Source organism: Alternaria burnsii (genome assembly GCF_013036055.1).
Source record: "Alternaria burnsii strain CBS107.38 chromosome Unknown 698, whole genome shotgun sequence".
In the NCBI taxonomy this organism is placed as follows: Eukaryota; Fungi; Ascomycota; class Dothideomycetes; order Pleosporales; family Pleosporaceae; genus Alternaria; species Alternaria burnsii.
Genome location: NW_024066111.1, coordinates 666 through 26289, shown reverse-complemented (window position 1 = coordinate 26289; position 25624 = coordinate 666). Strand labels below are relative to the sequence as shown.

Here is a 25624-nt window from a genome sequence, read left to right as displayed (position 1 = left end):
CAAGAGCGATAGTCCTTTCGTCGCAGACGCGCCGGCATAACCTGCTACACACGCGTCAGCGCAGCGAAGGTCAGCGACGCGCTAAAACCCTCTCACTACCAGCAATCTATAACTGCAGTACCCGCACAATCAAGACAAATGCACGAGTTGAGCAAGCAAACTTGTCGGATGGGTATATGTAGCAGCCCTCCAAATCATCCCATGGTAGGAGCTATCGTGCGTGGCTGACTCTGCCTTCCTGGCACATCTGAAGAGATGATTTGGCGCCTCGACTGATAGCGCGCACCACGTACACGGTGATGGAACGCGGCATTCCACGGCACGCTTTTCTTGAACAGTTCCTTGTTCATATGCCGAGGCAGTCTGATGTATGAACGACATGAAGAAGATTCGAAGACAGAGATGAATCAACTTCGATACTGGTTGCGAGTGCTTGGAATTGTGGGCACTGGACTTGCGCTACTGACTACACAAGCTTCTAGACGGCGGGATCCTCGCGCTTCGGAAGGACGCCTAGGTGCTTATGTTGAACACCCACGCCGAATTTGCGATGGTCGAGAATGCAATCCCGATCAATCAGCTGGTGAGGTAAGTTCCGAAGGTAAGGTGATTCGTCTTTCAGTTCTAATCTTCACAGCAAATGTCCCGCCGCTTGCGACGCCCTTGTCTAGACGACTGTTCTCCGCGGTTCCGGGCTTTGCAAAGTCCAGATACAGCGAGCGCCAGATTCATCTTGAGAATTCTGCAGCTTTCGGTCGCTCCGCTTCCGGCTTTAATGCGCCGGCTTGGGATGACATCGCGTCACTTCAAGTCTCAATTTGCGCCACGGCCCAAGTCACACGCTAATCACACCGGGAGTGGCTTTACGCCAGCATGTGGACCGGCGCCGTGGCTGTGCAGTGCCGAAGGTCGTATAATTAAAAGGGCGCACTACATCTCAGGCCGCGCGTACCAATAGTACCGACGAACGATTGGGTTGGTGCACTGAAGTCCGTTTTATGCGCATCTAGACACAAAACAGAAAAGGGCTGCCGTGACTCACCGATTGACCGGTGGTAAACACATCTCGCTGCCAAGATGGCCCTTCCAGACATATGTACAAGAGATGGTCGGTGGGTAAACAGATCAAGCCACACAACAACTTTTCGAATATAAACGATGCCACTCCAATTCTGGAGATCGCCTGGACAAGGCTCAAAAGACACCGATCCACTGCTCGAGGCAGCATGTCCTCCACAAATCGACGACGATTACCTGAAAACCGACGAAGAGGATAGCGACGACGATAGTGATGAGGACGAGGACGTGAAAGAGGCTCGTGCTGAGCGGTTGCGCGAGACTGGAGGCTGGCTTGGCTACCTGAAAGACTTTACCATTTTCCTGCCTTATGTCCTACCCAAACGAGACATCAAAGTACAGATATGTCTACTCATCTGTCTCATCACGATCGCGATAGAGCGCGTTCTGCAAGTGGCCATCCCGTACGTCCTTGGAATAATTGCGGACAAAGTCACACATGGATCGATACCTATTCGAGAACTGCTCGTCTTCCTTGTCCTGGACCACCTCAACGGCGATTCAGGCTTGGTCTTCATTCAAGAGCTGTCTAAAATACCCATCAAGCAATTCTCGTACAAGCAGTTAACCAACGCTGCTTTCGGCCATGTCATGGCCCAGTCAATCGATTTCCACTCTACGCAAGACTCAGCAGAGGTCATGAAGGCTGTTGAGCAAGGCGAAGCGTTGGGCAACGTCCTCGAGTCGGTAGTCATCGAAATCCTGCCAACCATGATCGACGTCGTCGTAGCTTGTACCATCTTCTACCGAAAGTTCACTCCGGCAGTGGGGATGGTCCTGCTCGGTGCATCGATCTTATTCCTGGCAGCCGAAGCTTTCTCAACGCGACTCACAACCGGCCCCCGGAGGAATGTGACGAAGGCGGAACGAGTCCAGATACGAAAGATGCACCAAGCGATTCAAGGTTGGCAAACTGTGACCTACTTTAACCAGTTCAAGAGGGAGGCCCACGTATTGTCCAATGCTGTGAACGACCACATGAAGGCAAGGACACGTTTCGAAGCACGGCAAGCGTTCATCAAGGCTCTCGTTGAGCTGCTGGTACCAACTACCTTCTTCGTTCTAGCCTACCTCATCCTTCAACGCATCGCTGCAGGCACCGCATCACCAGGAGACTTTGTCTTCTTCCTCACGTACTGGGACTCAATCATTTACCCGCTAAAGTTTTTGACAGAACATGTCCGGTGGTTGGTGCGCGACTTCGTAGACGCCGAACGAGTTCTGCACCTTCTACAGACCCAGCCGTCAGTCACAGACGCACCCGAAGCCTACCCACTCGCGGTGCGCGACGGCGAAGTGCGATTCGAAGACGTATCCTTCCAATACGACTCCAGCCGCTACGCACTCCGCGACGTCTCCTTCACCGTCTCGCCCGGCCAGACCGTCGCGCTCGTAGGCCAAACCGGCGCTGGCAAATCGTCGATTCTAAAGCTACTCCTACGTCTGCACGACGTCACATCCGGCAGGATCACCATCTTCAAACAAGACATCCGGCACGTCACGCTGAGTTCGCTGCGCGACGTCGTAAGCGTAGTTCCTCAGGCACCCACCTTCTTCAACACGTCCATCATGGAGAATGTACGGTACGCACGCAGCACCGCGAGCGACCAAGACGTCCACGAAGCATGTCGCGCAGCCGCGATTCATGACACCATCATGCGCTATCCCAAGGGTTACGATACGCACGTCGGCGAGCGTGGCGTCAAGCTGTCCGGTGGCGAGGCGCAGAGACTGGCGATTGCGAGGGCGCTGCTCAAGGACGCGCCGATTGTGCTGCTAGATGAGGCGACGAGTGCGGTTGATACGGTGACGGAGGGTAGCATCAAGAGGGCGTTTGAGAAGCTGAAGGACGGGAGGATTGTGATTGTTATTGCGCATCGGCTGAGTACGATTGTTGATGCGGATTCGATTCTAGTGTTGCATGAGGGGAGCATTGTAGAGAGGGGAACGCATCAGGAGCTGTGCGATAGAAGAGGGCGGTATTATGAGCTGTGGGAGGGGTCTTAGATTTCTTTGGGTTTTTGATTCATAACTGCTCGATGATATGATGTTTTGATACAGCTGGAGAGATAAGACCTGCTTTTTCTTTTCTTTTCTTCTCTTCCAAGTCAAGCAATTATGAGCAGTACCTCTGGCCCATGCTAGGTTCGATGATGCCCATGTCGATGAACTTGAGATAATTCCAATAGTCGGCCTGCACGCCTTCACCCGCGACCGAAACATTGCCAAAAAACTTTGCTGTCCAGTACGCATTCCCTTGCGTGTACTTGTTGTACGCGTAGAGCCCGGTATTCAAATTCTTCGCGCGATTCGCAAACCTGTTGTTCGACGATGTCTGGATGGCCCACTCGCCCACAAAGACAGGGAATTTGCCATCACCAGCAAGTGTCTTTGCGTCTGCACAGATGCTAGTGGTGACGTTGTCTGAATCGCTGGGGCGGCCAAAGTAGTAGTTGTGCACATCGAACACAATGTTTGTGCTCGCAGCAAAGTTTCCAGACCAGAATGGCTCGCCTTTGAAACTGCCCTGGAACATGATTGGGATCTTTGGGTTCACGGCTTTGGTATGCTTGACCACGGCGTTGATGTATTTTTGTACCCAGGCAGCACCGTTATCTGACAAAGCTGCCGGGGTGCCGAATTTGGAAAAGTCTGGGTTGTCGGCTGGTTCGTTGATGGGTGCGAGTGTGTAGGACTGCGGGCTTCCGGACTTTTGGATGAACTTCAGGACTTGGTCGACTGCTTGGAGGGAGAGGTCGAGGTTGGTTTGGTTGTTGAACCAGTCCCATTTGCCAACGCGCTAGATGGAATTAGTAAACGTGTGTGAAACGTACTTCATTTGTGGAAGGATTTACCTCGCCAATGTCCAGACCATTGATACCACCCGGAAGACCATGGATATCGAGGACGATATGCATGCCATACTTCTTGATGGCGTGCGAAGCGATTTTCCTGATGTACGATTGCTGGTTTCCAGAATGGTACTGCGCACCTGGAACCTTGATCCACGCTGCGTAGGTGGTTGGAATGCGAAGAAGGTTCACTCCGGCCGAAGCAAGCTTATCGATGTCATCACGAGTGATGTACGTCGCATAGCGCTCCTCAAAGACCGATGCGCACCTGTCGCCCAGTTTGGCACAGCAATTCCACTCATCGGCGGTACCGTTACAATATGTGCCCCAAAAATATGGATCGATGGTGGCTTCCTGGCAAAGCCATCCACCGAGATTAACTCCATTGGCTCTGAAGTTTCTCCAATTGACATAGTTGTCGCGATGCGATGTGGTTGGGGTTGCTAGGACAGTGGAAGAGAATACAAGAAAAGATGCGCCTAGGGCTGTGAACGCCAACATGTTCGTTGATCTGAGACGTGAACGCATACGATGAATGACTATTTCATCGTTGATGGTGTATGAATATATATACTTGTCACAATGGAGTGTATTTCATCATTTGAACTGTTTACGGGTTAGCATGTACAGATTCTACATCTTGATATTGTGGGGGAAAAACATGGGGAAGATGTGGAGCCGGTAGAGCTATGTACAAAAAGGCATCATTCTGCCCCGCAAACTGGTCTAGTTTTCTCAAATGAGTTAGGTCCAAGCCACCCATTTCCTACATGCACGTGCCGTGGTCCCTGACAAGGCTAGTCTCCTCGGTAGAGTTTATGCCGAACTTTTGTCCCGAGTTTCGGTTGTAGATTATGGACCGACACACGCCTCTTGACAGCCCGCGGTGGCCGGAATCAGAAGCGAGGAAAGGGCCAGCATCTCATCAAAGGGATGCTACCGTCGGTATTAAGACAACGAGCAGCAGCCAACTCCCTAATGAATGCGCACAGGTATTTTCTAGCAACCGCGGCGATATCCTCTGTTATTGCTACGATTTTGATGTTCTGTTAGGCATGGACCAGCACATTGCTGTGATTGAACTCGACGCGCCTCTCTTGCGACCGCTCGACGATCTGCAGCGCAAGACGCACAGCTACAGCACAGCCGACATGAATACACTACGCGCACACACTTGCACTGCATGGGGACTCAAGACAAGGCTTGGACGGGAGAGAAGGACTTGCCGTCAAATATCGGGATAATATCTTCTTAGGGTAGCTCTACAGCCTCATCTCTATTATCGCAGCTTTATGTTAGGGTGGGTCGGATGCCAGCATAAATCAGATAGTGCACTAACACTGTAGCGATTGGCCTGCGACACATTGCATGTCGAACACGTATGAGAATCGTTTATATTGGCTGAACCTTTGTCTATTCAGAGCTCACCGGTTCCTAACGCCACCATTACCCCTCAACAGCACACTCACCAATCTGCATTCAGAATACACTGTTGCCTAGATGTCAATGAGGCGTGGTATCTATTAATTCGCTGCATGTACATGAGACTCTAGCGTTGAGGCACTTTCTGAATCCCATATCTCCAAGATGTTTAATCACCAGCACGATATCCGAACGATGCCCTGAGTATTTACAGGACCAATCATCCTCCACACTGAAATTCGAAATCGAACTTCTGTATCCTCGAAGCGCCCACTATGGAGACCTCATCTTCGCCCGGTCAACATCTCAAAGGGTAATCACATCAATTAATTTCTGGTCATAACACGTTATCATTACAAAAACCACTTCGTCCTCGTTGTATAAATCATGCACAGAATACCATATTGCAACTGACAATTTCCTCAAGGGCGAGTTTCCAATACTTGGACAGTCTGGGTGACCAGCACCTACGTCTACTCGATCTTAAGCTGAACCATGGCGATGACCCCATTCGTCTCGGTATCCGTACGTACAGGATCGACGATCATCCCCCATACATCGCATTGTCTTACACGTGGGGAGACCCAAACGACACTGTACCCGTATTCTGTAATGGAAGAAATATCGTTGTTACTCGAAATCTCAAAGATGCTTTGTGGCAATTTCGAGAAGATCGCAGAAGATCGGTCGGAGCGATGTCCTCTATAAAGTGTCATAGCCAGCCTCTGTACTTCTGGATTGATGCCATTTGTATCAATCAGACAAACAACAAGGAGAAGAGCTTCCAGGTTGGTTTGATGGCAAAGATCTATCAACGAGCTCATCAAGTTTTTGCTTGGTTGGGACCCGCAGACAAGAGCAGCGATTCAGCGATTCGCTGCATCAACACTATCGGAAAGATGGTGGAAGAATGTCGTATGAAAAATGCGTTCGAAAATTGCCTCAAAACCTGGCAGGACATGGAATGTGTGCCCGGAGGGAGTGGGCGGCTGGTCTCGGTCGACCCTGTCTTTCAGGACATAGATGGATCCATATTTACAGTATCCAGAAAGGCCTTCCAAGACTTATTCGATGTTTTTAGCGGCCAGAGCAATCAGAGCGACTTGCTACCAATCGCTGAGTTGAAGGAGTTCTTCACCAGATCCTGGTGGGCACGGGTGTGGATCTTGCAGGAGATTACTCTTTCGAGAGACACACATGTGATCTGCGGAGCGCAAACAGTCACAAGGTACCGCTGCGATGCTTTCATACACATGTATGCTGCAATGTGGATCATCATGTCTACTAGGCGTCGGAGGGATCAAGGATCTTTGAGCCTGTATCAGCACGACATTATCAGGCATCTATTCCATCATCGTCCTACCATCATGCTTTCCATGCCAAGAATCTATCATGGAAACAGATTCCCGTTGGCAGCTCTCCTTCGTGCGACGTGCGTTGGCACCATCAACCCGAACAGACATGGACCTCATAATCTCGAATCCACAAAACCAGAGGACAAAATTTTCGCGCTGCTAGGTCTAGCTGCAGATCGAGAGGAGTTGGAATATCTTGGCGTTGTCCCAAACTATGATGTTCCGTATGAACAAACATATGCTACTACGATGGCAGCATTATTACAACAGGGTCATATATCCATGCTGTCAATGTGTCAAGCCTCAATGTCGCCGAATCTCCCGTCATGGGTTCCGGACTGGTCTCTATCTGTGACTGACATGTTGCAAGATATACGGGAGGACCACATAACTTCATATCCGGAGTTCAGTGCTTCACGACATTGGACACATCAAGATTCAATCAAGATATACAACGAGGATGGGGTGATAACGCGCATATCAATGGAAGCTTGTCTATACGATGATATCTATCAGGTCGGTCATTTTGCCAATCGGACTAACAGTAAAGAGGTACCGCTTTCGCAAACTTACCAATGGCCAGTAGAATGGCTACTGGAGATTTTGCGCCTAAGCTATTGCAGAAGGAAAGATTACAAGGGATTTCACAATCGATTACGCGCCAGCGGACGAACTTCGATTGGCGACGTCGGATTTAACCAAAATGGGGAGTTGGAACGCGTCGGAAATGCTTGGTTCGCTGATGCTGTTATTCTTCTAGAAGATGGGCTCCACCTAAACAGAAAACTGCCCTACCGACGTGTGGCTCAACAATTGATAAAAGGTGAGGCGAGAAACAGAAAAGTCATGGGGAGGATTGGAAAAGAAGTCCAGCTGGCATCAGAGATCATGGGAAAGAGCTTGGGACGACTTCCTTTCGTCACTCAGAAAGGTCATCTCGGCCTGAGTTCTGAACGTATATTGCAGGGTGATAGGATTGCGATTATTGCAGGAAGCCAGGTTCCGTTTGTACTTAGACCTCGGGACAAGGGCCAATTCAGCGTGGTCAGCGAAGCCTACGTGGACGGCATCATGGATGGTGAGATTGGAGAAACCGCAGAGTATGGTGATGTCACCTTGGTATGAGTTATTTACCTACGTACAAACAACCAGAAAGCTATTCATTGCTGGGATAAGTCTTCCAGTCCGATTCTGCACCGGCATTCCTGCCATCTTGGCAAACCCAAGAACCGCTTGAGTCGTATTGAGAATATTCCACAGTGGTATCCCATATGTCTCGGTCTAACCTGTTCCTTCTGCCGCTCTGATACTGTGCGCTTATTTGAGTTGCTGGAGTCATGGTTTCGACTACGTGTCAAGAAAGTGGGTAGACAGGATGCCGGAGGAAATTGGCAACAGAGCACAAGAATCCTTCATTCTGCCGATCAGAGGCTATGACAACAGTTAATTGCCGAACTGGAGATTCTCAAAGAGAAGGAGCAAACGGATGAGGACTCGCTAATGGAAAATTCGGAATCAGGATGAAAAATCCCCACAACCAACGCGAGATGTCTCAGCATCTAGCCCATAGAGCATTGACCAGGTGCGGAACGTTGATCAAGCACCCGAACAGAAAGGTCAATGCCTATCCAACCCGGGTTGTTATTCGCGCTGGCACCTAGGGTCCATATCAAAGGGCTGCATGCTGCGGAACTATCGCATTGTGCACGTAACGCCTACGCGCTGTTCGTGGAATGACCTCGGATATGTGGCGGCACAACGGCATGGTGGGTGGCCTGAAGGTCGGTACCGACGGGAGGGTTGTAAGCGTCCACGCCGACGCAAGGTTACTTGAGCTTGAGAAAGCTTGATTTCGTAGCGCTGATAGGTAAATGCACCCACCCCCTTGCTAGCGCTAGGCTTAGCACATTATCCATCTCCACGCAGGAAGATAGCGTTGGCAGCAGGCGTAGGTGTCTTCCAACTTGGTTATGTCGTATCTGGTATGCGTGGGACGTCTTCTTCTTTAGGAATAGAGAGCGCACAGGCATATATAGATGTCTTTGACGTTGCGCTCGTAGATACTCTTGCGTGGCTGCCTGGTGCGGGGTTTGTGGGCGACAAGCAGAGAAAACGACTGTGCCGCAAAGCTGCGTCTAACTCAGGTCCACTCAAGGTCGGCTCTGACTGTTTCAGGAATGAGATCATCCTATCTTGGGGACCGACTGCCAAGTTGATAGTCAATGCTTATGTACATGCCAATGTACCCGGTCGACCCCGCCTCTTCAAGGTATGCTTGTCCTTAAGCGATAGGTAAAGGTTCGGGTGGGCGAAGAGAAGGGTATGGCGGTTATGGAGCCTGCACAAACATCGGACTGGACGTGCAGATAATTACAGGACCTGCAACTGGTGTAGATGTAGGAATCGAGATGACAACAGATGCTTGACTTGTTGTACAGCGTGAGCAAGTTTAAATCCTTCGTCTTGATAGTAAGCTTAAAAGGGAGGAATGCAAGGCGGCATAGGCCGACCGTAAGCTGAAGGATCGTGGCGAGTGGGTACCCCATTCCTTTTCGGCGTACCTCTTCTTTGAGCTGCCAGGGGACTGTCGAACAGACCAGTAAGGCTTGAGGGATAAGGGTACCGAAGGTTTTTGTTGACATGTGAGACTTCGCTTCATTCACTCCACTCACAACATCATCCAACAATAAGACCGCGCACACTTCCACCAACTACCCTAAGTGACTGCTCGTAAAAGTCAGCGACATGTCTGAAGCACCCGAAGACATTGTCGAACACGCCTATGATCACATTGCGCAATGGTATCTGGAATGGGTTGAAAGCGACATGTCACCACGCCAAAGATACACAAAGAAACTCATGGACAGATTACCGCCCTCACCATCCGTTCTAGAGCTTGGCTGCGGCCCTGGTGTCCCGGTATTGAATATGCTGGTCGATCGTGGAGCCCACGTCACAGCAAACGACATATCTGCCAAGCAGATTGAAATGGCTAAAGCTCGTTGCCCGCATGTAAAGTTCGTCGCTGGTAACATGGCCACACTCACGTTCGAACCTGAGAGCTTCCATGGCGCGCTCAGCTTCTACACCTTGTTCCACCTCCCCCGCTCCCAACTTAAGGATCTACTCGCAAAGATCTACAGATGGATCAAGCCTGGAGGTCTGTTCGTTTTCAACCTTGCAGGCATCGACGAAGAAGAAATTCATGGCGAGATGATGGGTTATGGGATGTTTTGGAGCAGCTATGGAATACAAGAGAATTGCGAAATTTTGGAAAGTATAGGCTTCGAACTGTTAGAGGCTGAGAAGGTGAAGGCAGGTGATGGCAAGCTGGAAGAACATGAGCCCGATTACGAGTCTGAGTTTGTTTGGGTGATGGCGCGAAAGCCGGATGCCCACGAAGGAGAGAAATCAGAGGGCTGAAGGTAACATGTGTGATGAGCAGGGGCTACACCCGACCAGATTTGCTCATTTGTCTGCGTGTCCAATTACATTATTAGCCTATAACGATTCATTGTATCTAGGTACAAGAACAAGCTTCAACAAATTCAAATTCCACCATTGAAAGGTAAACGTGCTCGAACATCGTACTTTGATCCAGCGCGCATCGAAGTAATCATGTCGTTGTGCAAACTGCAGATAGATCTTTATTATCTTACTCTCCTCTGTAGAGCATTAGAGGGAATTGGTAAAGAGGTTCTACAGACGAGAACATGCAACGCAAATGTATGTGTTTGTTTGAGGCAGATTAAATTGAGGTCATGTTGATTGCGTACAGATATACAGCGCTATTAGTGCTGGCAAGGTGACATAAAAGCCCCAACACACTATGAGCAGGATAGCTGATCGACCCTCAACTAATCTATCATAACTTCTACTATAGCATATTTAGACTAACCCTAACTCCTCTTGGCCCCTCCACTTCGATCCGAAGAAATAGAATGGAATGCACAACATCATACCCATCGAAACAAGCATAAACATGATCATATACACCTGGATCCATCCGCTCGATGCAATCCAATCTACAGCAGTATAAAGAAATAAGAAGGCAACTAGATTTTTGAAGACATTGATCGCGACCAGAGCCTCGGAAGCGTTCCTGGTGAAACACTCAACGACGTAGGTGATCGCAATGTTGGGCGCGAAGATTGTTCCGAAGGACACTGCAAGGGTCAGCTAAATCTAAAAGTTGCTAGAGAGACTTACCCATGCCAAAACCGAATGCGATTGCAACCCAGTGCAGCTTGTGAGCGCATGAGAATGCAATCACGATGCACCCTATCGGAGCTATAAGGCACCCGGGAAGCATAGCAATCAGTCGCTGCTCTGGATACACGACACCTTTCTGCTTTCGAACCACCACCGCGGTGATGACGTCCGCTATGTAGCCACCTGCGAAGCAGCCGATCAGAAGTCCAATGATAGCTGCCACTTGCATTAGTCCAACACCGATCCCAGTGAAGAGATATGGAGGTGCCATCAACAGGTTTGGGAAGGCGAATCTACCAAGTCATTAGGTTACCATATTTCGATGATGGATAGGGGGCTACCTACATGAGAATGACCTGAGACGCAAGGCTCGTGCCATATATGAAGACTGCCAGCATGACAGCTGGCTTGAATAACATGGCCAGCGGTCTGAAGAACAGCTCTGTGACCCTGACTTCATGATTAATGCTGGACAAGGATGTCCATATCGATCGCCATGACTTGGGTACCACACTGACGCCGTGCCAGGGATTTGTCTCTACTCTCCGTATTGCCGGCTTTTCGGAATCACTTGTCGCTGAACCCGCAGGAGGGAGATGGTGTTCAGGCCTTTCGAACGTTGACTCTGGGTATAGGAGATAGATTGCCAGGGTGTTAGCTCCGGCGAGAGCTGCACAAACCCACATGTAATCGACCCAGCCGCCACGGCTGTACTGTATGATGAATGAAGCCAGTAGTGGGCCAATTGCTGTAGCACTGGAAACGAGTATGGTATATCTATTGGTCTTTCATCAACAGTTGGGAGTTTGAGAGGGTCTCTGAACCTACGCTGACATCATGGATGCTCGTTCGTGGAGAAAGAAAATATCCGACACGATATTGGGAACGATGCTCTGCGACACAGTCAATTCCACACAATTCAAGAGAACGGGACTGTTACTTCTCCAGCTGCTGAAGCGAAACCGGACAAACACCTTGCAGCCAACAGGCTGTTAAAAGTTGTGGTCTTGGCTGTCCAGACAAGAATCGCAAAGAGCATCAAGGTGGAAACCACGAGTGATGCCCTTTTGCCGAACTTGACTCCAAATGGGACCCAGAAGTAATTACCAACTCCAAGGAACAGGAAGTTGAACTAGGTGACTGGTTAGATCTGGGAGTAAATTTCTCATATGATTAATGACTTACTGTCATGAGAGCGTTGATCTGGTTTGCAGTCTTGTGGAACTGCATCTCAAGCACCGGAGCGGCGACAGACAGTCCAGAGCCAGCGAAATTTGCAGTGAAGTTGACAAAGGCGGTCGCTCCAAGTGCCATAAGCTTCAGACGCCGCGACCATCGCAAAGGATCTCGTTCGTCGTCGGTTGGGCGTGGCAGCAAAGGCAGACCATGATGTCTGGCAGCAGCCTGTTGAATATTTTCGGGTGGAGTCATCTCAACAGAGATATTGTTAAGTGTCAAGTGGTTAAAGCACAACAGAAATCTGGGGTATTTCTGCAATGGAGACCACCGCGAGGTAACTGGACGTCCAGCACTGCCGAAACGCTTGATAGAGCGAACAGGCTCTGAAGTGGAGACGAGCGTCAGCTCGCTTTGCTCACTTATCCGGCCCAATAAGCGCGTGAATGGATAGTAAAAGCGAGATTGGTAAAGTTTCAGCTCGGAACGCTTCCTAGCGAACAGATGTGTCCTCAGGAGGGTTAGCGGGTTCTGACACGGGGAGTTAAGGCCGTTGCCGGCTGAGGCCGATCTCATGCCCAAAGAGGCCGAAGCTGCCTTCAACACTGCTTGGGCACCCGAGGTCCGAGGTTAGCTATCTGTAGTGCTCAATGGGAACAACAAGTATCTACTGCATACAATGGGTGCGTACGTACGTAGGGGCATGAATCGAGTAAGAGAGCGATCGACGGCTCTCACTTCATTACTCCTACCACAACCTCCTCGCATCATATGCTCAGAGAAGCTTGATACAATCATCAAGGATTAAGAGTCGCCTTCGGAATCTCTCTATCGTCTTTTGACCCGGTGCACGTACGATCTGCGCCGAACATGGCTCCGAGCCTCGTCTACGCGTTCACACTTCATGTCGACCTCGCTCCGCCACAATGCTTCGGCAAAACCGCGTCCGGCGAAAGAAGATTTATTCCTATCACCGGCGGAAGCTTTGAAGGACCTAAGATAAAGGGAACAATTCTTCCCGGTGGTGGCGATTGGAACGCAGCAAGGCCCGACGGCGTGGTTCATGTTCTGGCCAAATACACCATCCAAGCAGAGGACGGAACTCTGATAAACGTCACGAACGAAGGGTACGGTCGAGCAAGTCAGGAAATGATGGACGGTGTCTTTGGAGAAGATCCTTCCAAGGTTTCGATGAAGGAAGGAGGCGCAGATTGGTACACGAAAACGTTTCCTAGGTTCGAAGTTGCCGATGGACCGCACGCGTGGTTGAACAGTACTTGCTTTGTTGGCGATCTACTTCCGCCGCAGGTGCCAAATCATGTTAAAATCGACGTGTACGAAATTATGTAGTATCAAATTTCAGTGTTGTGCATTTGCGATAGCAACGTCAAGATGCGTCACGTTCAAACTCTGTGAAAACATAATCAAGGCGTTGTCACCACAGAAATTCAACATCCGTGACAGTTGCGAGTCTTTGGATGCAGCTAATCTAAGCATCCGCTCGGATTCATGCCCGCAAAAGCGGCGGTTTTACATCCGTTTGCGCCGCATCGGCTAGCACATTAGCTACGGCCTTTGCGCCTTCCTCCCCGCCATCTTTTGCGAAGTCGGACGATCTTGGCCCGCGCTCTTTCGACTTGCAGATTCTAAATCTACAGTCATATCTGATCCTAAAATATCCTTATTAAAGTCTGAAATAACTCAACTCTTTGCATCGGTATCCACGTCTAAGACCAAACGATCTTGCTTCAGTGAAGATGCGCGCAATCATCGAAGATATCAAGGACAGTCCAGAATTGGTTGCAGACCCATCTGAACGATTCAAACGAAGAAAGACTGAAGATTTCGCTACACCAAATCATCCGCTGAGCCTGAAAACTTCATATCCCTCCCAGGCATTGCGCTTCCTCGAAAAAGCGAATGAACGCAATGGATCAACTCCTCCTGTTTCTTTACCAGAGCAAGCCCGCATCAAAATGAGCATTATCGTCGTCGGAGCAGGACTAGGTGGACTCGCCCTCGCCATCGCGCTAGCCCGACGAGGTCATTCAGTGCGGGTGCTGGAACAGGCGTCGAAACTCGGAGAGGTGCGATCAGTCATCCTCTCAGACATATGTATGCTGACGCAATCTTTAGGTCGGCGCCGGAATCCAGATTCCACCAAACTCCGGGCGCCTACTACACGACTGGGGTGTTTTTGAGCATTTGGAACAGTGGGTCGTGAAACCTGACGCCATTCATTTCAGGCGCTGGGAAGATGGCCGAGAGATCGGGCGCACGGCGCTTGGTGAAAACTTTCGAGAGAACTTCGAGGTTCCATATTATGTTGTTCATCGTGCGCATTTCCATCATGCCTTGCATCAACGAGCGCTGCAGTTGGGCGTTATGGTCGAACTGAATGCTAGGGTCGTGAAGTACTCTGAGAAAAGTGCCTCAGTTGAGCTGGCGGATAACAGCATTATCATGGCAGATTTGGTGATTGCCGCGGACGGTAGGCTTGGAGATGCTGTTTGCGGATAATGCTAATCTAAGTATGTAGGTATCAAGTCAAAAGCAAGGGCAGCTATCTACAAGGACACAATTCATGAACCTTCTTTTAATGGGTTCGCTGCGTATCGGGCGACTGTCGATGTTCAAAAGATAAAAGCAGATCCAGAGATTGCCTGGATTGTCGAAGAGCCATCGCTCAATATCTGGTACGTTTAGGCGCGGTCAAATTTGGTGGTGTCTGTGACGCTTAGAGGCTGCCCTTCTGACGATTCACTTGCGCAGGATTGGCGAAAATAGACATGTCATGACGTACACAATCGCCGCCGGCGAGGCATTCAACATGGTACTGTCCCATATCGATCGATCCGACCCAGCAACATGGACAGGTAAATTTACCAAGGAGGATATACAGCATGAATTCCGTGGATGGGACTCTGGGTACGTTGTATCTCTATTGACGAGTACGTATTCTACTAACAAGTTTTCAGATTGACCAAAATCATCTCTCTCATCGATGACTGCTTGAAGTGGCCCTTGAAAGTTGGTCAGCAGCTCCGATCCTGGACCGCACCATCCAACAAACTGATAATCATGGGCGATGCCGCCCACGCCATGCTGCCATACATGTCGCAGGGTGCCGCCATGGCTGTCGAAGATGGCGCCGCCCTCGCGGTGGCGCTCAATCATGTATCTTCTCTAGATGACGTACCATTTGCGCTGCGCGTGTTTGAGCAAGAGCGTATCAAAAGAAGCGGAGATATGCAGAACGCTAGTACCGTGAACGGGACGATATGGCACTTTGCGGATGGGCCAGAACAGAGGGCCAGAGATGAATCGATGGCCGCGGAAGTTGCTGGGTTGCCTTTGCTCAGCAGCGCGAATCAGTGGAGTGATCCGGTCACGCAGTGGTGGGCCTATGGGTATAATGCGGAACAGGCGATGGAAGATGCTTGGGCGAAATCTGTGAGCGATCTGATCAGGCAGAATAGATAGTGCTCAGCATACAGGCCACAAATGCAAGATATCATCTTGCCATGAATGATTTGGAACAAGTTCAACATCAAGCCTGTAAGCGATATGGTTTTCATTGCACAGAGCATGCTTGGCCCCAAACTAATTTGTAGGCATCAAGTTGAACTCTGAAGTGTAAATCAAGTCGTCTAGGGTCATACCTATGTGCAAGTCGGTCGAATCGTAGAAATCGGGTATCTCGTGCGGAGCGAAATTGATTGGTGCTTGGCGCGTGGAGAATGCTGTAGACGGGTTGGTTGCGAGATTATCGGAGTCTACATCCAATGGTCTCTCCGGCACGTCTAACGTATCCGTCAGCCATCGAAATGTCTCAATAAGTATGGGCAAAGGGCGGACCTACAGATTGTAGAAAGCGTGTTCGCAAGCGCAGTGATGTATCGGACGCATTTCTCCGTCATCCTGCTCCCTTCGTCCACTAGAGACAAGCATTCAATGGCTTTGTTGAGGGAGTCCATCGATATGCCGGTGTCATCAAGATCGAGGGAAAGCTGGCGAGCCTGCATTTGGTGTATTATGAGCAGGGCAGAATAAATGACAAGAGAAGCATTGAACGCTAGTCAAGTGATTAGCTGGAAGCAAATGTCAACAGAGCTGTATACATACTGTAGTACAGCGAGAACCACCAGGCGCCAAGTAGGTGGGAACGTGGCTCTTCGGGAGCTAGGACTTCTCGCACGAGTTTGATCACTTCGACTGCTGAATTTATACAAATGCGCATACTGTTTGCCCCAATCTGTTTTAAAATGGCCATTTGCTGCATATCTGAGTGTGGATTGGCGATAAGTTCAAGATACTTCGAGAGCATTGGTCGATGCGTCAAGATGCGTACGTTCAAGAAGCGCAGCGTAAGAATGAGCCGGAACCTTAGGTTGAGCTCGCCTCTTCCATCGAGCAGTTGAGCTCCCGGTACGATCAGCGAGAAACTGGCAGGTAAAGAATGCTGCCAGCCTATGTACTTTTGCTCAAATTGCAGCAGTGACGAAGCGATACCGAACAGATTCACGGAGGCCTCACAGCCCAGGTTATTCTCATACAAGACCTCAATGACCTCTCCTAATATCTTGTATAGAGTTCTGCATTCTTGTAAGCAAAGGTTAGCGCGCCCAGTCGCAAACTCACATTGTCGCAGTATAGAATACAGTACTATCATCGTCGTTCTCACTTTGGTCAAGGATAGTAGAGCTGGGACAAATGCTCCTTAACGAACACGGGAGGCTCAACTTTACAAAGCTATCGGGGATAGATGTTGGACGACCCATAGTCATACTCAAGGTGCTACGTATGTCAGGTGTTGTAGATTGTGTGACGATAACAAGCATACCGATCCAATATTATGCATCCGAACCATGTTCTCTTGCGGATCTCAGCTTCAACGGCTGAATGGTTCAGCATCGCATCTGAAGAATGGAGGCCGAGTTGATATGCAGCCTTGACGGCAAGCCCGTGTATGTTCCAGGTTTCGATAGATCGTTCAGAACCCTGTAGATACTGGCTCATGAGGAGCAACAGCTGCACTTATCAATAGTCAGTAGAGTGTTTTCACTAACCCCAGGGACTGTGACTCGCCGACTTCCAAGTTCGTCCCATGGCGAATCTGCTTCTCGCAGAGAGTCATGGTTCGCCGAAAGAAAATATCCGAGATAGCCGTTCGTTCGGTTGCCGAAGAGACGCCGTGACTGGCACTGGTAGACATCGCTAGTATCATATTTAACAAACCCAACCAAGATCTGCGCACCGTACGAATGTTGGATGAAGCGAGCTCGTGATATTGCTGCAGAAAGGCCTCCTTGTCAATGTACGGAAACAGCTCACCGGTCGTGCTAAAGTAGGTTTCTATCATCTGCATGGTTTCATTCTCTGGCGGGAGTACGAAGGGTTCAGTGCCAGCAGGGACTAGATTCGATTCCGTGCCGAAGTTTCTTGAAGGGGGGGATGTTGGTCGGGAAACATGAAGCACATGACTTTGAAGCGCTGCCGCGCTAGGAGAAACTGGACTTGCTGTGGAGGAAATGGACTTCAGAACTTCCGTTGTGGACCGCACGATCTGACGCGTAAAAGCTATGTTGGATGAGGGCCCTAAAGTATGTCAGCCACAGTTTTATTTGAGCACCAAATGAGTATCGACGCACCAAAGTAACCTGATTCTTCTTCTTTCGTGAAAGAAATCGACCCAATACCATCGGTAGGATCGTGTGATTCGACTGTTGTACCATCCTCATCTTGAAGGTCGGTGATGTGTATAGTTTCTGGCGACTGCTGTCGAGGCAGGCTATCATTTGCACTCAGAGACTCGATACGAGAGACTTTGCCTGAGACTTCCGCAAGAGATCGTTCAAGCACAGTCAAACGTGACTCAAGCCCTTCGATATATCTGACTTGGGTAAGCTCGTATCTGTGAAGCTTACTTTAGGCGATACCAGACTTTGTAGATGCAGAGTTTTTCGTCAGAGTTGTTGTGTTTGCATATGTGCATTCATAATTGTGACTGGCACATGCTGAGCATTTCGGTCTTACACCATCGCACTTTCAGAAAACAACACATTAGCTTGCATGGCTACAATACAGACTCCACAGAGCAAGCACTTACTCGGGACTTGCGCTGTCTGCAACACGTGCATGCTATCATGATCCTATGCCGCTTCGCTGCCCTCCGATTTGTGCCGAGGTCGTCCGACCTACCTGTCTGCGTGTTTTCGGATGCATCCATCGATGACTGATCCCAGTTAGGAGATGGCTGATTTCACACCACTTCGGAGTGTTGTTCCGGATGTTGTGATGGCGGGCGAGTTGAGGGAACAATAGACGAGGCGGGGAGGCCGGAATGGGCGTCAAGTTGTCACGGACACGCCAAGAGAACGCGTTACAGCGCTGCGACTTATCTCCCCGCCGCGACACGGGCGCAGCCACCTCCGCCTCTCCAAACCCTGTGCCAGACGGTGTAGCACTACCCCGCAGCCGTTTGAGCCATCGGACTCGAAAGCGAACATGATAGCGGGAACACAGTCCTCGTGTTCCGGGCGAAAGCAATCAGGGCGCATAGATATCTGGCCCTGACACGCGTGCGCCAGGACTGAAATTTATCAAATCGAGATTTAGATCAGAAGCAAGCTTTTCATCATTATAATCATCTCTCAAAATTCACCCATCGTTGTCATGAGCTTCACAGCAACCATCACGGGTTCTCAGAGCGGCCTTTCTCCGCAGCCCGATCGCGAACAAGCGACGGGGGAGCTACTGGAGAATGCTGCAGCGCAACACACCAAGCCTCTTTGGGCGCAGATGGCGCGTCTCAACCCTCCTCTGCCAGACCCAAAATGCATTCCCCATGTGTGGAAGTACGACAAGATCCGACCGAGCTTGCTGCAAGCTGGAGAACTCATCACTGAGAAGCAGGCTGAACGTCGTGTGCTGATGCTGGTGAATCCCAAGCGAGGTAACCACGGCTAACTGCAATCCGATAACCATAGAAGAACTTACACATTGTACAGAAGCGCCGTTCACAACTGATACGATCTATGCTGGCCTTCAGCTTGTCATGCCCAACGAGGTAGCGCCAGCTCATCGCCATACCGCTTTTGCTTGTCGTTTTATCATCGAAGGGAACGGAGGTTTCACCGCAGTGCACGGGAAGCGTATTCAGATGCAGCGCGGCGATGTCATCCTAACTCCGACCTGGAATTGGCACGACCATGGCAAAGATGGATCCGGGCCGATGATCTGGCTAGATGGCTTAGACCTCCCTAACTTTGTCCATTATCCGGTCCACTTTGTAGAGCACTATGCCGATCCAAGGTATCCGGCTCAGAATGTTGACACCTCGGCATCATCTATCGTGTTTCCATGGAGCCGCATGAAGGCTCAGCTTGACGAGGACACCGAAGAAAGCACATCAAAGCCGTACCTGAAGGCTGACGGATCCGAGAGTATGTCATATTTGCGCTATGTCTGAACGGAAGCTGACTGAAAACAGTCAGCCGCACTTTGGGCGCATCTGCCACTCGCATTTCCGCCGGTAAGTCAAGCCCGCCAATTCAGACGACAGCCTCGTCTGTAGTTCATGTCATTGAGGGTTCTGGAACCTCCACAATCGCGGGTAAACAATATTCTTGGAGAAAGGGCGACACGTTCTGCATCCCCTCGTGGCATGAGTATCAGCACCATGCAGATGATGCAGACACGGTGTATTTATATCGAGTGAATGACGAGCCTATGCTCAAAGCTTTGGGCTTTTATCGACACAAAGGGCAGGATGCGGAGTCACTGGTATCGGAATGATCAGTCCCATTGAATGGCATCTCCTATCTGTTTGGCATGTTTGTAACTAGACCAATGTCCAACAAATATCATGTACATTCGAAGAGCTCTCTGCTCATCTCCCGTGGCGTGCGATTGGATCGGGGTTTCAGTCAGTCCCGCATAGAACGGAAACAATCCACGAAATTCCTCAGTGAAGCCATGCGTCACAAGACAGGGACTTCCTGATGCGCGCTCGTTATGAATTGTGACGATGAATATGATCGAGCAACCATGACTTTATCTATTGCTTGCTGCCTCTACACAAATTTGACACCATTCCGCAGTGTGCCAATCTTGCTTATCGACACTTCCATGATCGCCCCCGGAACGAGATATTTCGGCGGCTTCAATCCAGCGCCAACTCCACCCGGCGTTCCCGTCATAATGACCGATCCTCTACGCAACGTGGTCCCTTGGGACAAAAAATGTACCAGATAAGCGCAATCGAACAGCAAGTCATTCACGTACTCGTTCTGCCTCACCTCACCATCCACAATCGTTTGGAGCAGCAGCTTCTTCGGATCACCAATCAGTTCCGACGCAACCAGCGCAGGGCCTATCGGCGCAAACGTATCGAATCCTTTGGAAAATCCCCATTGCGGAATGCCTCCTGCGAGATTCGGGTCGCGCTGCAGTTTTCTCGCAGACACATCGTTGCCACCCGTGTATGCAGCGACGTAGTCTAGTGCGTCTCCAAGCGGTACGTCTTTGGCATCTTTCCCGATAATTATTACCAGCTCGCCTTCGTAATCCGCTTGATCATCTTGAGCAATCTTGGGGATGACGACGTCCTCGTCATGGTCGTGAAGACAGGTGGTGGGCTTGAAGAAGATGAAAGGATATGGCGGCGGAGTTCGACCAGCTTCTTTGACTTGGGATCAATTAGTAAAAGTTCAAGTCCCAGAGATAGTCTGCATCCCATACTATGTCTCGCATAATTAAGGCCTACGCAACGCAGAATATCCACATCATCTCGCGTCAAAGGTCCAAGTAACTTCTTGACCGTAACGACCTCGTCAGAAACCTTTGTTTCGCCTGTATCATCGTAGATGTTGTCTCCGACAATGACTTTTGCTTGTAGCTTGGTTTCTGTGGTTGTTTTGCCGAGATCGAAATCTGGAGTTGGGAGGATGGGCTCGCCGCGAAGGATGCGGCCGTCGGTGGCGGCGAAACGAATTAGTCTGGACCATGCAACCCGCATTGTGACTTTGTGTTTGGAAAGATGCACTCGACTATGACCCGTGACCTATCAAGACTTTATGATTTCTTGAGACGCTCTGCGATACCTTATCGGAACATGTTCCCGGATGTGTCGGATGCCGGCCCGGCACAGGTTTCCGCGGGTCTGACTGTCCGATAGACCATTTGCACGGGGGAAACGAACTTGAGGACAGTGATTTCATAAAGAATTCGAAATGTAGATAAGCTCAGTTATTGAATAATTGAAAACACAAACATGACTTCTACAGTTGTTCCCCTGATCATCCATGGCGTTGACTTCGCCCCTTCGGATGTATCTTCCGAAAGCCCAGGTCTAATATTTCGACCAAACCCAGACAACAAGGCCAATCGAGATGTGTATGCAGTAGGCGCCACGGAGGCCCTGTGTACGCAGGCCGTGGAGTCGTGCGCCGATGCTTTCACTACTTGGAGCAACTCAAAGCCGTTTGAGCGTCGTAGACTCTTCAATCGACTCGCACAGGTACGGGTACATAAGCTCTTTTAGATTCCGAGCTGACATCTCGATAGCTTATGCGTGATGAGAGCGAGCATATCCAGACACTGATACAGCAAGAAATCTCATGCTCAGCCCTATGGGCAGAGATAAACGTCCTAGACTCTATCGCCATCGCAGAAGACATTGCTGCCACAGTGACTTCCGGAGTGCTTACTGGCATAGCACCTATCGTAAGGGCGCCGGATGCGCAAGCGATCGTTTTGAAAGAACCTTATGGCGTGATTCTTGCCATCGCGCCATGGAACGCGCCACTGATCTTGGGACTTCGCGCAGTCGCTGCAGCTGTTGCCGCAGGGAACACGGCTATCCTGAAGGTGAGATGCAGCGGCTGTCGTCGAGACTTTGATCGAAAACGACTGCTAACGCAGTGAAGGGCTCTGAGATGTGCCCTCGAACGCATCATCTAATCGCGAAGCTGTTTCAACAAGCAGGCTTTCCCCCGGGGGTGCTTAACTTCATTCAGCACAGCCCAGAAAATGCATCCACCTGCTTCGAGGCTATGATCTCGCACAAAGCAGTACGGAAGTGCAACTTCACGGGTTCGACCGCGGTAGGTCGTCACGTTGCTCAGCGTGCGGCGTTCCATCTCAAACCTGTGACGATGGAGCTCGGAGGCAAGAATTTCGCCATTGTGTTGGAGGATGCCGATCTCGCGATCGCAGCGCATCAAGTGCTTGCCGGAGCAATGCTTAACGTATGTTGACCAAATTATTGACCGAAAGACGAATCCTAATCATCTTGAACAATAGTCGGGTCAGATCTGCATGTCCACCGATATAGTGCTCGTAGCCCGGTCGGTGGAGCGACGATTCCGGGAACTCCTATATCAGCAGCTGCCGAACGAAGAGCAGCAGGTAACAACGTTGATCAACGCTAAAAGCGCATCGAGAATAGATACGCTCGTGGCGAACGCGAGAGATGGTGGAGCTGCCACGAAGACAGTTGAGAGCACGTTCGATGCCTCACCTACCATCATCGATGGCATCACTTCGACAATGGATTTCTGGAGCCAGGAGTCGTTTGGTCCACTGCTAGGTCTTCGAGCTTTCGACGACGAAAAAGAGGCTGTCAGCCTGGCGAACGAGTCTTCCTATGGTCTCTCAGGCGCTATCTTCAGTCGCAATCACATGCGCGCTTTGAAGCTCGCGAAAACGCTGCACACGGGTGCAGTACATGTGAACTCGAGCACTGTATACGATGAAGTGTCTCTGCCGCACGGAGGAAGGAAGGACAGTGGATGGGGCAGGTTCGGTTCAACGTTTGGATTTGACGAGTTTTTGCAGACGAAGACCGTTTTCTTGCATCCGTGATTGGATGGACATTGGAGTTGAATAGGATGGATTGAATTAGTTGCAACAGAAATGCGTGGGACTAAGCATGCTGAGTTCGCAAATTCAATTTCCATCCCGACTTTGATCTCGATAACCGATGCACATGATGGGCAGCCGTTAAACTACCTGGGCACCCATAGAAACCAGATGCTGTTTGGCTTATGGCATCTCGTGAAACCACCTCTCAGCCAGTCTGCACCACACGTACCCTTGATTTGCATACCTCTTCGTCGTCATGATTCCGAAGTCAAGTTCGGTCTGCGTCTGTTGCGCTCACAGCTGATTTACCTCGTGTTGCGTTAGCGCGGCACAATTTGGCAGAGCGGGGCCCATCCGGGGAGTTAAGACCCATGTTCCTGTCGGGCCTTTCACCCCGCCCCATGTTCGCTGGCATTGTTGAGCGGCATCTTTGTACAATGCGGGATCTTCGCAGCGATGTACGACGTCTTCCACGCGTCTCTTTTGGCGACCAAATGCGCGCTACAAATCGACTATATGTAACTGCACAAAAACGTAGCTTTGAGTTGAGCACAACCTCCTTTCAACATGGCTGGCCACGCGATTGCAATGCAGCCAAAACGCGCTTTTCCTCCAACGCCTTTGCATTCAGGATTTATGAGCCCATGTCGCTTCGAAGGGGAAGTTCAGAACTTATCAGTCCGTGGTGAGATACCTTCAGAGATCGATGGCACTTTTTACAGAGTCATGCCAGACCCACAGTTACCTCCCTTTATCGACAACGATCCTGTATGTCAAGACTTCCGTATACTCGCCGAAGTGACTGGCAAACCACTGACGTTCAGAAAACAGTGGTTCAATGGCGACGGCAATATTAGCGCTTTCAGAATCAAAGATGGCAGTTGCCACTTCAAACAGAGATATGTCCGGACAGAGAAATTCGTACGAGAGCGCGAGGCGAAGAGAGCCTTGATTGGTGCGCTTCATCCTGATCGCATGATGCAACTTGTGCTGACCACCATTTGCAGGCAGATATCGCAACAGATTCACTGATGCTGTTGAGTTCAAAGTGCGCAGCACCGCAAATACCAACGTGTTCTATTTCAATGGACAGCTTCTTGCATGCAAAGAAGACTCCCCTCCTTATGCTCTAGATCCGGAAACCCTGGAAACACTTCGGTTGGAAGACTTTAATGGCCAACTACCTTCTTTGACTTTTACGGCTCATCCGAAACTAGACGGAAATGAGCTATTGGGGTTTGGATATGAAGCAAAAGGCGATGGCACGCCAGATGTCTGCTACTTCTCGATTGATTCAACAGGTACCATCACTGAGACTGTCTGGCTTGTCTCGCCTGTCGTTGCTATGATACATGACTTCGCTATTACAGAAAATTGGGTATGGAAATTGCTCTGCTGTAGGACTAGTATCATCTGACTTCATTAGGTTTTATTCCCAATCATCCCGCAGACTTGCGATCTTGAGCGGATGAAGCAGGGCGGCGAACACTGGCAGTGGAATCCGAATATCCCATTCTACCTTGGAGTCTTACCTCGCCGTGGTGCATCTGGATCCAATGTCAAGTGGTTTCGCGCACCAAACGCGTTCCCCGGACACACAGTCAATGCTTACGAGGATGATTCTGGAAATATCGTCTTCGATCTTCCTCTCACAGACAAAAACGTTTTCTTCTGGTGGCCAGATGCGCAAGGCAACGCACCCAATCCCGAGCAGATTGCAGCGCAGCTCGTTCGTTTCACTTTTGATCCTCTTTCGAAAGATTTGGATCTTCCACAGCACGAAGTCATTAGTGGCGTCGATTGCGAATTTCCACGCGTTGATGATAGATTCGCAGGGAAGAAGCACTCGCATGCCTTTTTCGACGTCATGGATCCGACGCTAGGCACTGACTTTCCTAACACAATGCCAAAGATGGGAGGCGGTTATCCTCCTTACAACTCTTTAGGCCACCTGAACTACCTGACCATGGCGATCGAAAAGTATTTCCCTGGGCCTACACACTTTGTTCAGGAACCTGTCTTTGTCGCAAGGAAAGGCTCGATGACTGCAGAGGGTGACGGGTGGGTCATTGCTCTTGTCAACAACGCCGCCACCATGGCTAGTGAACTCCATATTGTAGACACGAGAAACTTCGGGAAAGCGCAGGCAATCGTAGATTTGCCTATTCGATTGAGAGCTGGCTTACATGGGAATTGGGTTGATACTCAAGACTTGAAGCTTTCGACATAGGTATGATGATCGGTAGAGAGGAGTGGACAAAAGGCGCTTGCAATTCATCGCTCGGTTGCAGAGACATTTCCGTCACGCTTAAACGACCAAGAGTTTTATTGAAGATTCTCACCCACGAGCAGACTTGCCACAGATGTATGTGTTTGTCGCTGACAGGCTGAGATGGAAGTCATGTTGATTGCAGGCAGACATACAGCGCCTTCGGCTCTGGCCAGGTGACATAGAAGCCCATCCACACCATGAGCGGTATTCCGAGGATCATGTAGACTAATGACATCTATCGTTCCTCGTACAACTTTTGAATTTCGATTGGTCGCGGATGATTCAGCTCCCATATTGAGACGGTTTCTTCAAAGTCCAAGCGACCAAAGTCTAAGCGACCAAAGTCTGTCTGCCAGTCTCCTTGCTCGCGTCGAACGTTGTCTAAGAAGCAC

At 50.0% G+C, this 25624-nt stretch overlaps 12 protein-coding genes across 12 annotated transcripts; 8 read left to right on the top strand and 4 right to left on the bottom strand.

Moving 5' to 3' along the window:
• Positions 1–1158: 1158 nt before the first annotated feature.
• Positions 1159–3084, top strand: GT037_004147 (heavy metal tolerance; the record flags this gene model as incomplete). Its single annotated transcript, XM_038929194.1, has 1 exon — positions 1159–3084. One exon carries the CDS (start codon positions 1159–1161, stop codon positions 3082–3084), a length of 1926 nt encoding a protein of 641 aa, XP_038787466.1.
• A 109-nt stretch (positions 3085–3193) lies between these two features.
• GT037_004146 (uncharacterized protein) lies at positions 3194–4457 on the bottom strand (the record flags this gene model as incomplete). The annotated part of the gene is made up of 2 exons (XM_038929193.1): positions 3194–3877; positions 3933–4457. 2 exons carry the CDS (start codon positions 4455–4457, stop codon positions 3194–3196), a joined length of 1209 nt encoding a protein of 402 aa, XP_038787465.1.
• A 1169-nt stretch (positions 4458–5626) lies between these two features.
• GT037_004145 (uncharacterized protein) lies at positions 5627–7831 on the top strand (the record flags this gene model as incomplete). The annotated part of the gene is made up of 2 exons (XM_038929192.1): positions 5627–5664; positions 5779–7831. 2 exons carry the CDS (start codon positions 5627–5629, stop codon positions 7829–7831), a joined length of 2091 nt encoding a protein of 696 aa, XP_038787464.1.
• Positions 7832–9451: 1620 nt separating this feature from the next.
• On the top strand, positions 9452–10129 carry GT037_004144 (uncharacterized protein; the record flags this gene model as incomplete). The annotated part of the gene is made up of 1 exon (XM_038929191.1): positions 9452–10129. One exon carries the CDS (start codon positions 9452–9454, stop codon positions 10127–10129), a length of 678 nt encoding a protein of 225 aa, XP_038787463.1.
• A 465-nt stretch (positions 10130–10594) lies between these two features.
• GT037_004143 (mfs transporter) lies at positions 10595–12349 on the bottom strand (the record flags this gene model as incomplete). The annotated part of the gene is made up of 6 exons (XM_038929190.1): positions 10595–10872; positions 10916–11211; positions 11264–11695; positions 11747–11811; positions 11859–12050; positions 12104–12349. The coding sequence occupies 6 exons, from the start codon at positions 12347–12349 to the stop codon at positions 10595–10597; spliced, it is 1509 nt and encodes a 502-aa protein (XP_038787462.1).
• Positions 12350–12964: 615 nt separating this feature from the next.
• On the top strand, positions 12965–13444 carry GT037_004142 (uncharacterized protein; the record flags this gene model as incomplete). Its single annotated transcript, XM_038929189.1, has 1 exon — positions 12965–13444. The coding sequence occupies one exon, from the start codon at positions 12965–12967 to the stop codon at positions 13442–13444; it is 480 nt and encodes a 159-aa protein (XP_038787461.1).
• Positions 13445–13851: 407 nt separating this feature from the next.
• GT037_004141 (fad binding domain-containing protein) lies at positions 13852–15577 on the top strand (the record flags this gene model as incomplete). Its single annotated transcript, XM_038929188.1, has 5 exons — positions 13852–14181; positions 14231–14585; positions 14634–14790; positions 14867–15022; positions 15073–15577. 5 exons carry the CDS (start codon positions 13852–13854, stop codon positions 15575–15577), a joined length of 1503 nt encoding a protein of 500 aa, XP_038787460.1.
• A 120-nt stretch (positions 15578–15697) lies between these two features.
• Positions 15698–18089, bottom strand: GT037_004140 (uncharacterized protein; the record flags this gene model as incomplete). The annotated part of the gene is made up of 9 exons (XM_038929187.1): positions 15698–15897; positions 15957–16169; positions 16220–16689; positions 16736–16891; positions 16938–17130; positions 17187–17298; positions 17352–17692; positions 17746–17987; positions 18022–18089. 9 exons carry the CDS (start codon positions 18087–18089, stop codon positions 15698–15700), a joined length of 1995 nt encoding a protein of 664 aa, XP_038787459.1.
• Positions 18090–18769: 680 nt separating this feature from the next.
• On the top strand, positions 18770–19891 carry GT037_004139 (uncharacterized protein; the record flags this gene model as incomplete). The annotated part of the gene is made up of 3 exons (XM_038929186.1): positions 18770–19049; positions 19105–19539; positions 19587–19891. 3 exons carry the CDS (start codon positions 18770–18772, stop codon positions 19889–19891), a joined length of 1020 nt encoding a protein of 339 aa, XP_038787458.1.
• A 278-nt stretch (positions 19892–20169) lies between these two features.
• On the bottom strand, positions 20170–21113 carry GT037_004138 (fumarylacetoacetate hydrolase domain-containing protein 2; the record flags this gene model as incomplete). The annotated part of the gene is made up of 2 exons (XM_038929185.1): positions 20170–20783; positions 20837–21113. 2 exons carry the CDS (start codon positions 21111–21113, stop codon positions 20170–20172), a joined length of 891 nt encoding a protein of 296 aa, XP_038787457.1.
• Positions 21114–21368: 255 nt separating this feature from the next.
• On the top strand, positions 21369–22960 carry GT037_004137 (aldehyde dehydrogenase; the record flags this gene model as incomplete). The annotated part of the gene is made up of 4 exons (XM_038929184.1): positions 21369–21614; positions 21662–21964; positions 22024–22344; positions 22400–22960. 4 exons carry the CDS (start codon positions 21369–21371, stop codon positions 22958–22960), a joined length of 1431 nt encoding a protein of 476 aa, XP_038787456.1.
• Positions 22961–23527: 567 nt separating this feature from the next.
• On the top strand, positions 23528–25190 carry GT037_004136 (lignostilbene dioxygenase; the record flags this gene model as incomplete). The annotated part of the gene is made up of 3 exons (XM_038929183.1): positions 23528–23915; positions 23968–24338; positions 24387–25190. The coding sequence occupies 3 exons, from the start codon at positions 23528–23530 to the stop codon at positions 25188–25190; spliced, it is 1563 nt and encodes a 520-aa protein (XP_038787455.1).
• Between the last annotated feature and the right edge of the window lie 434 nt (positions 25191–25624).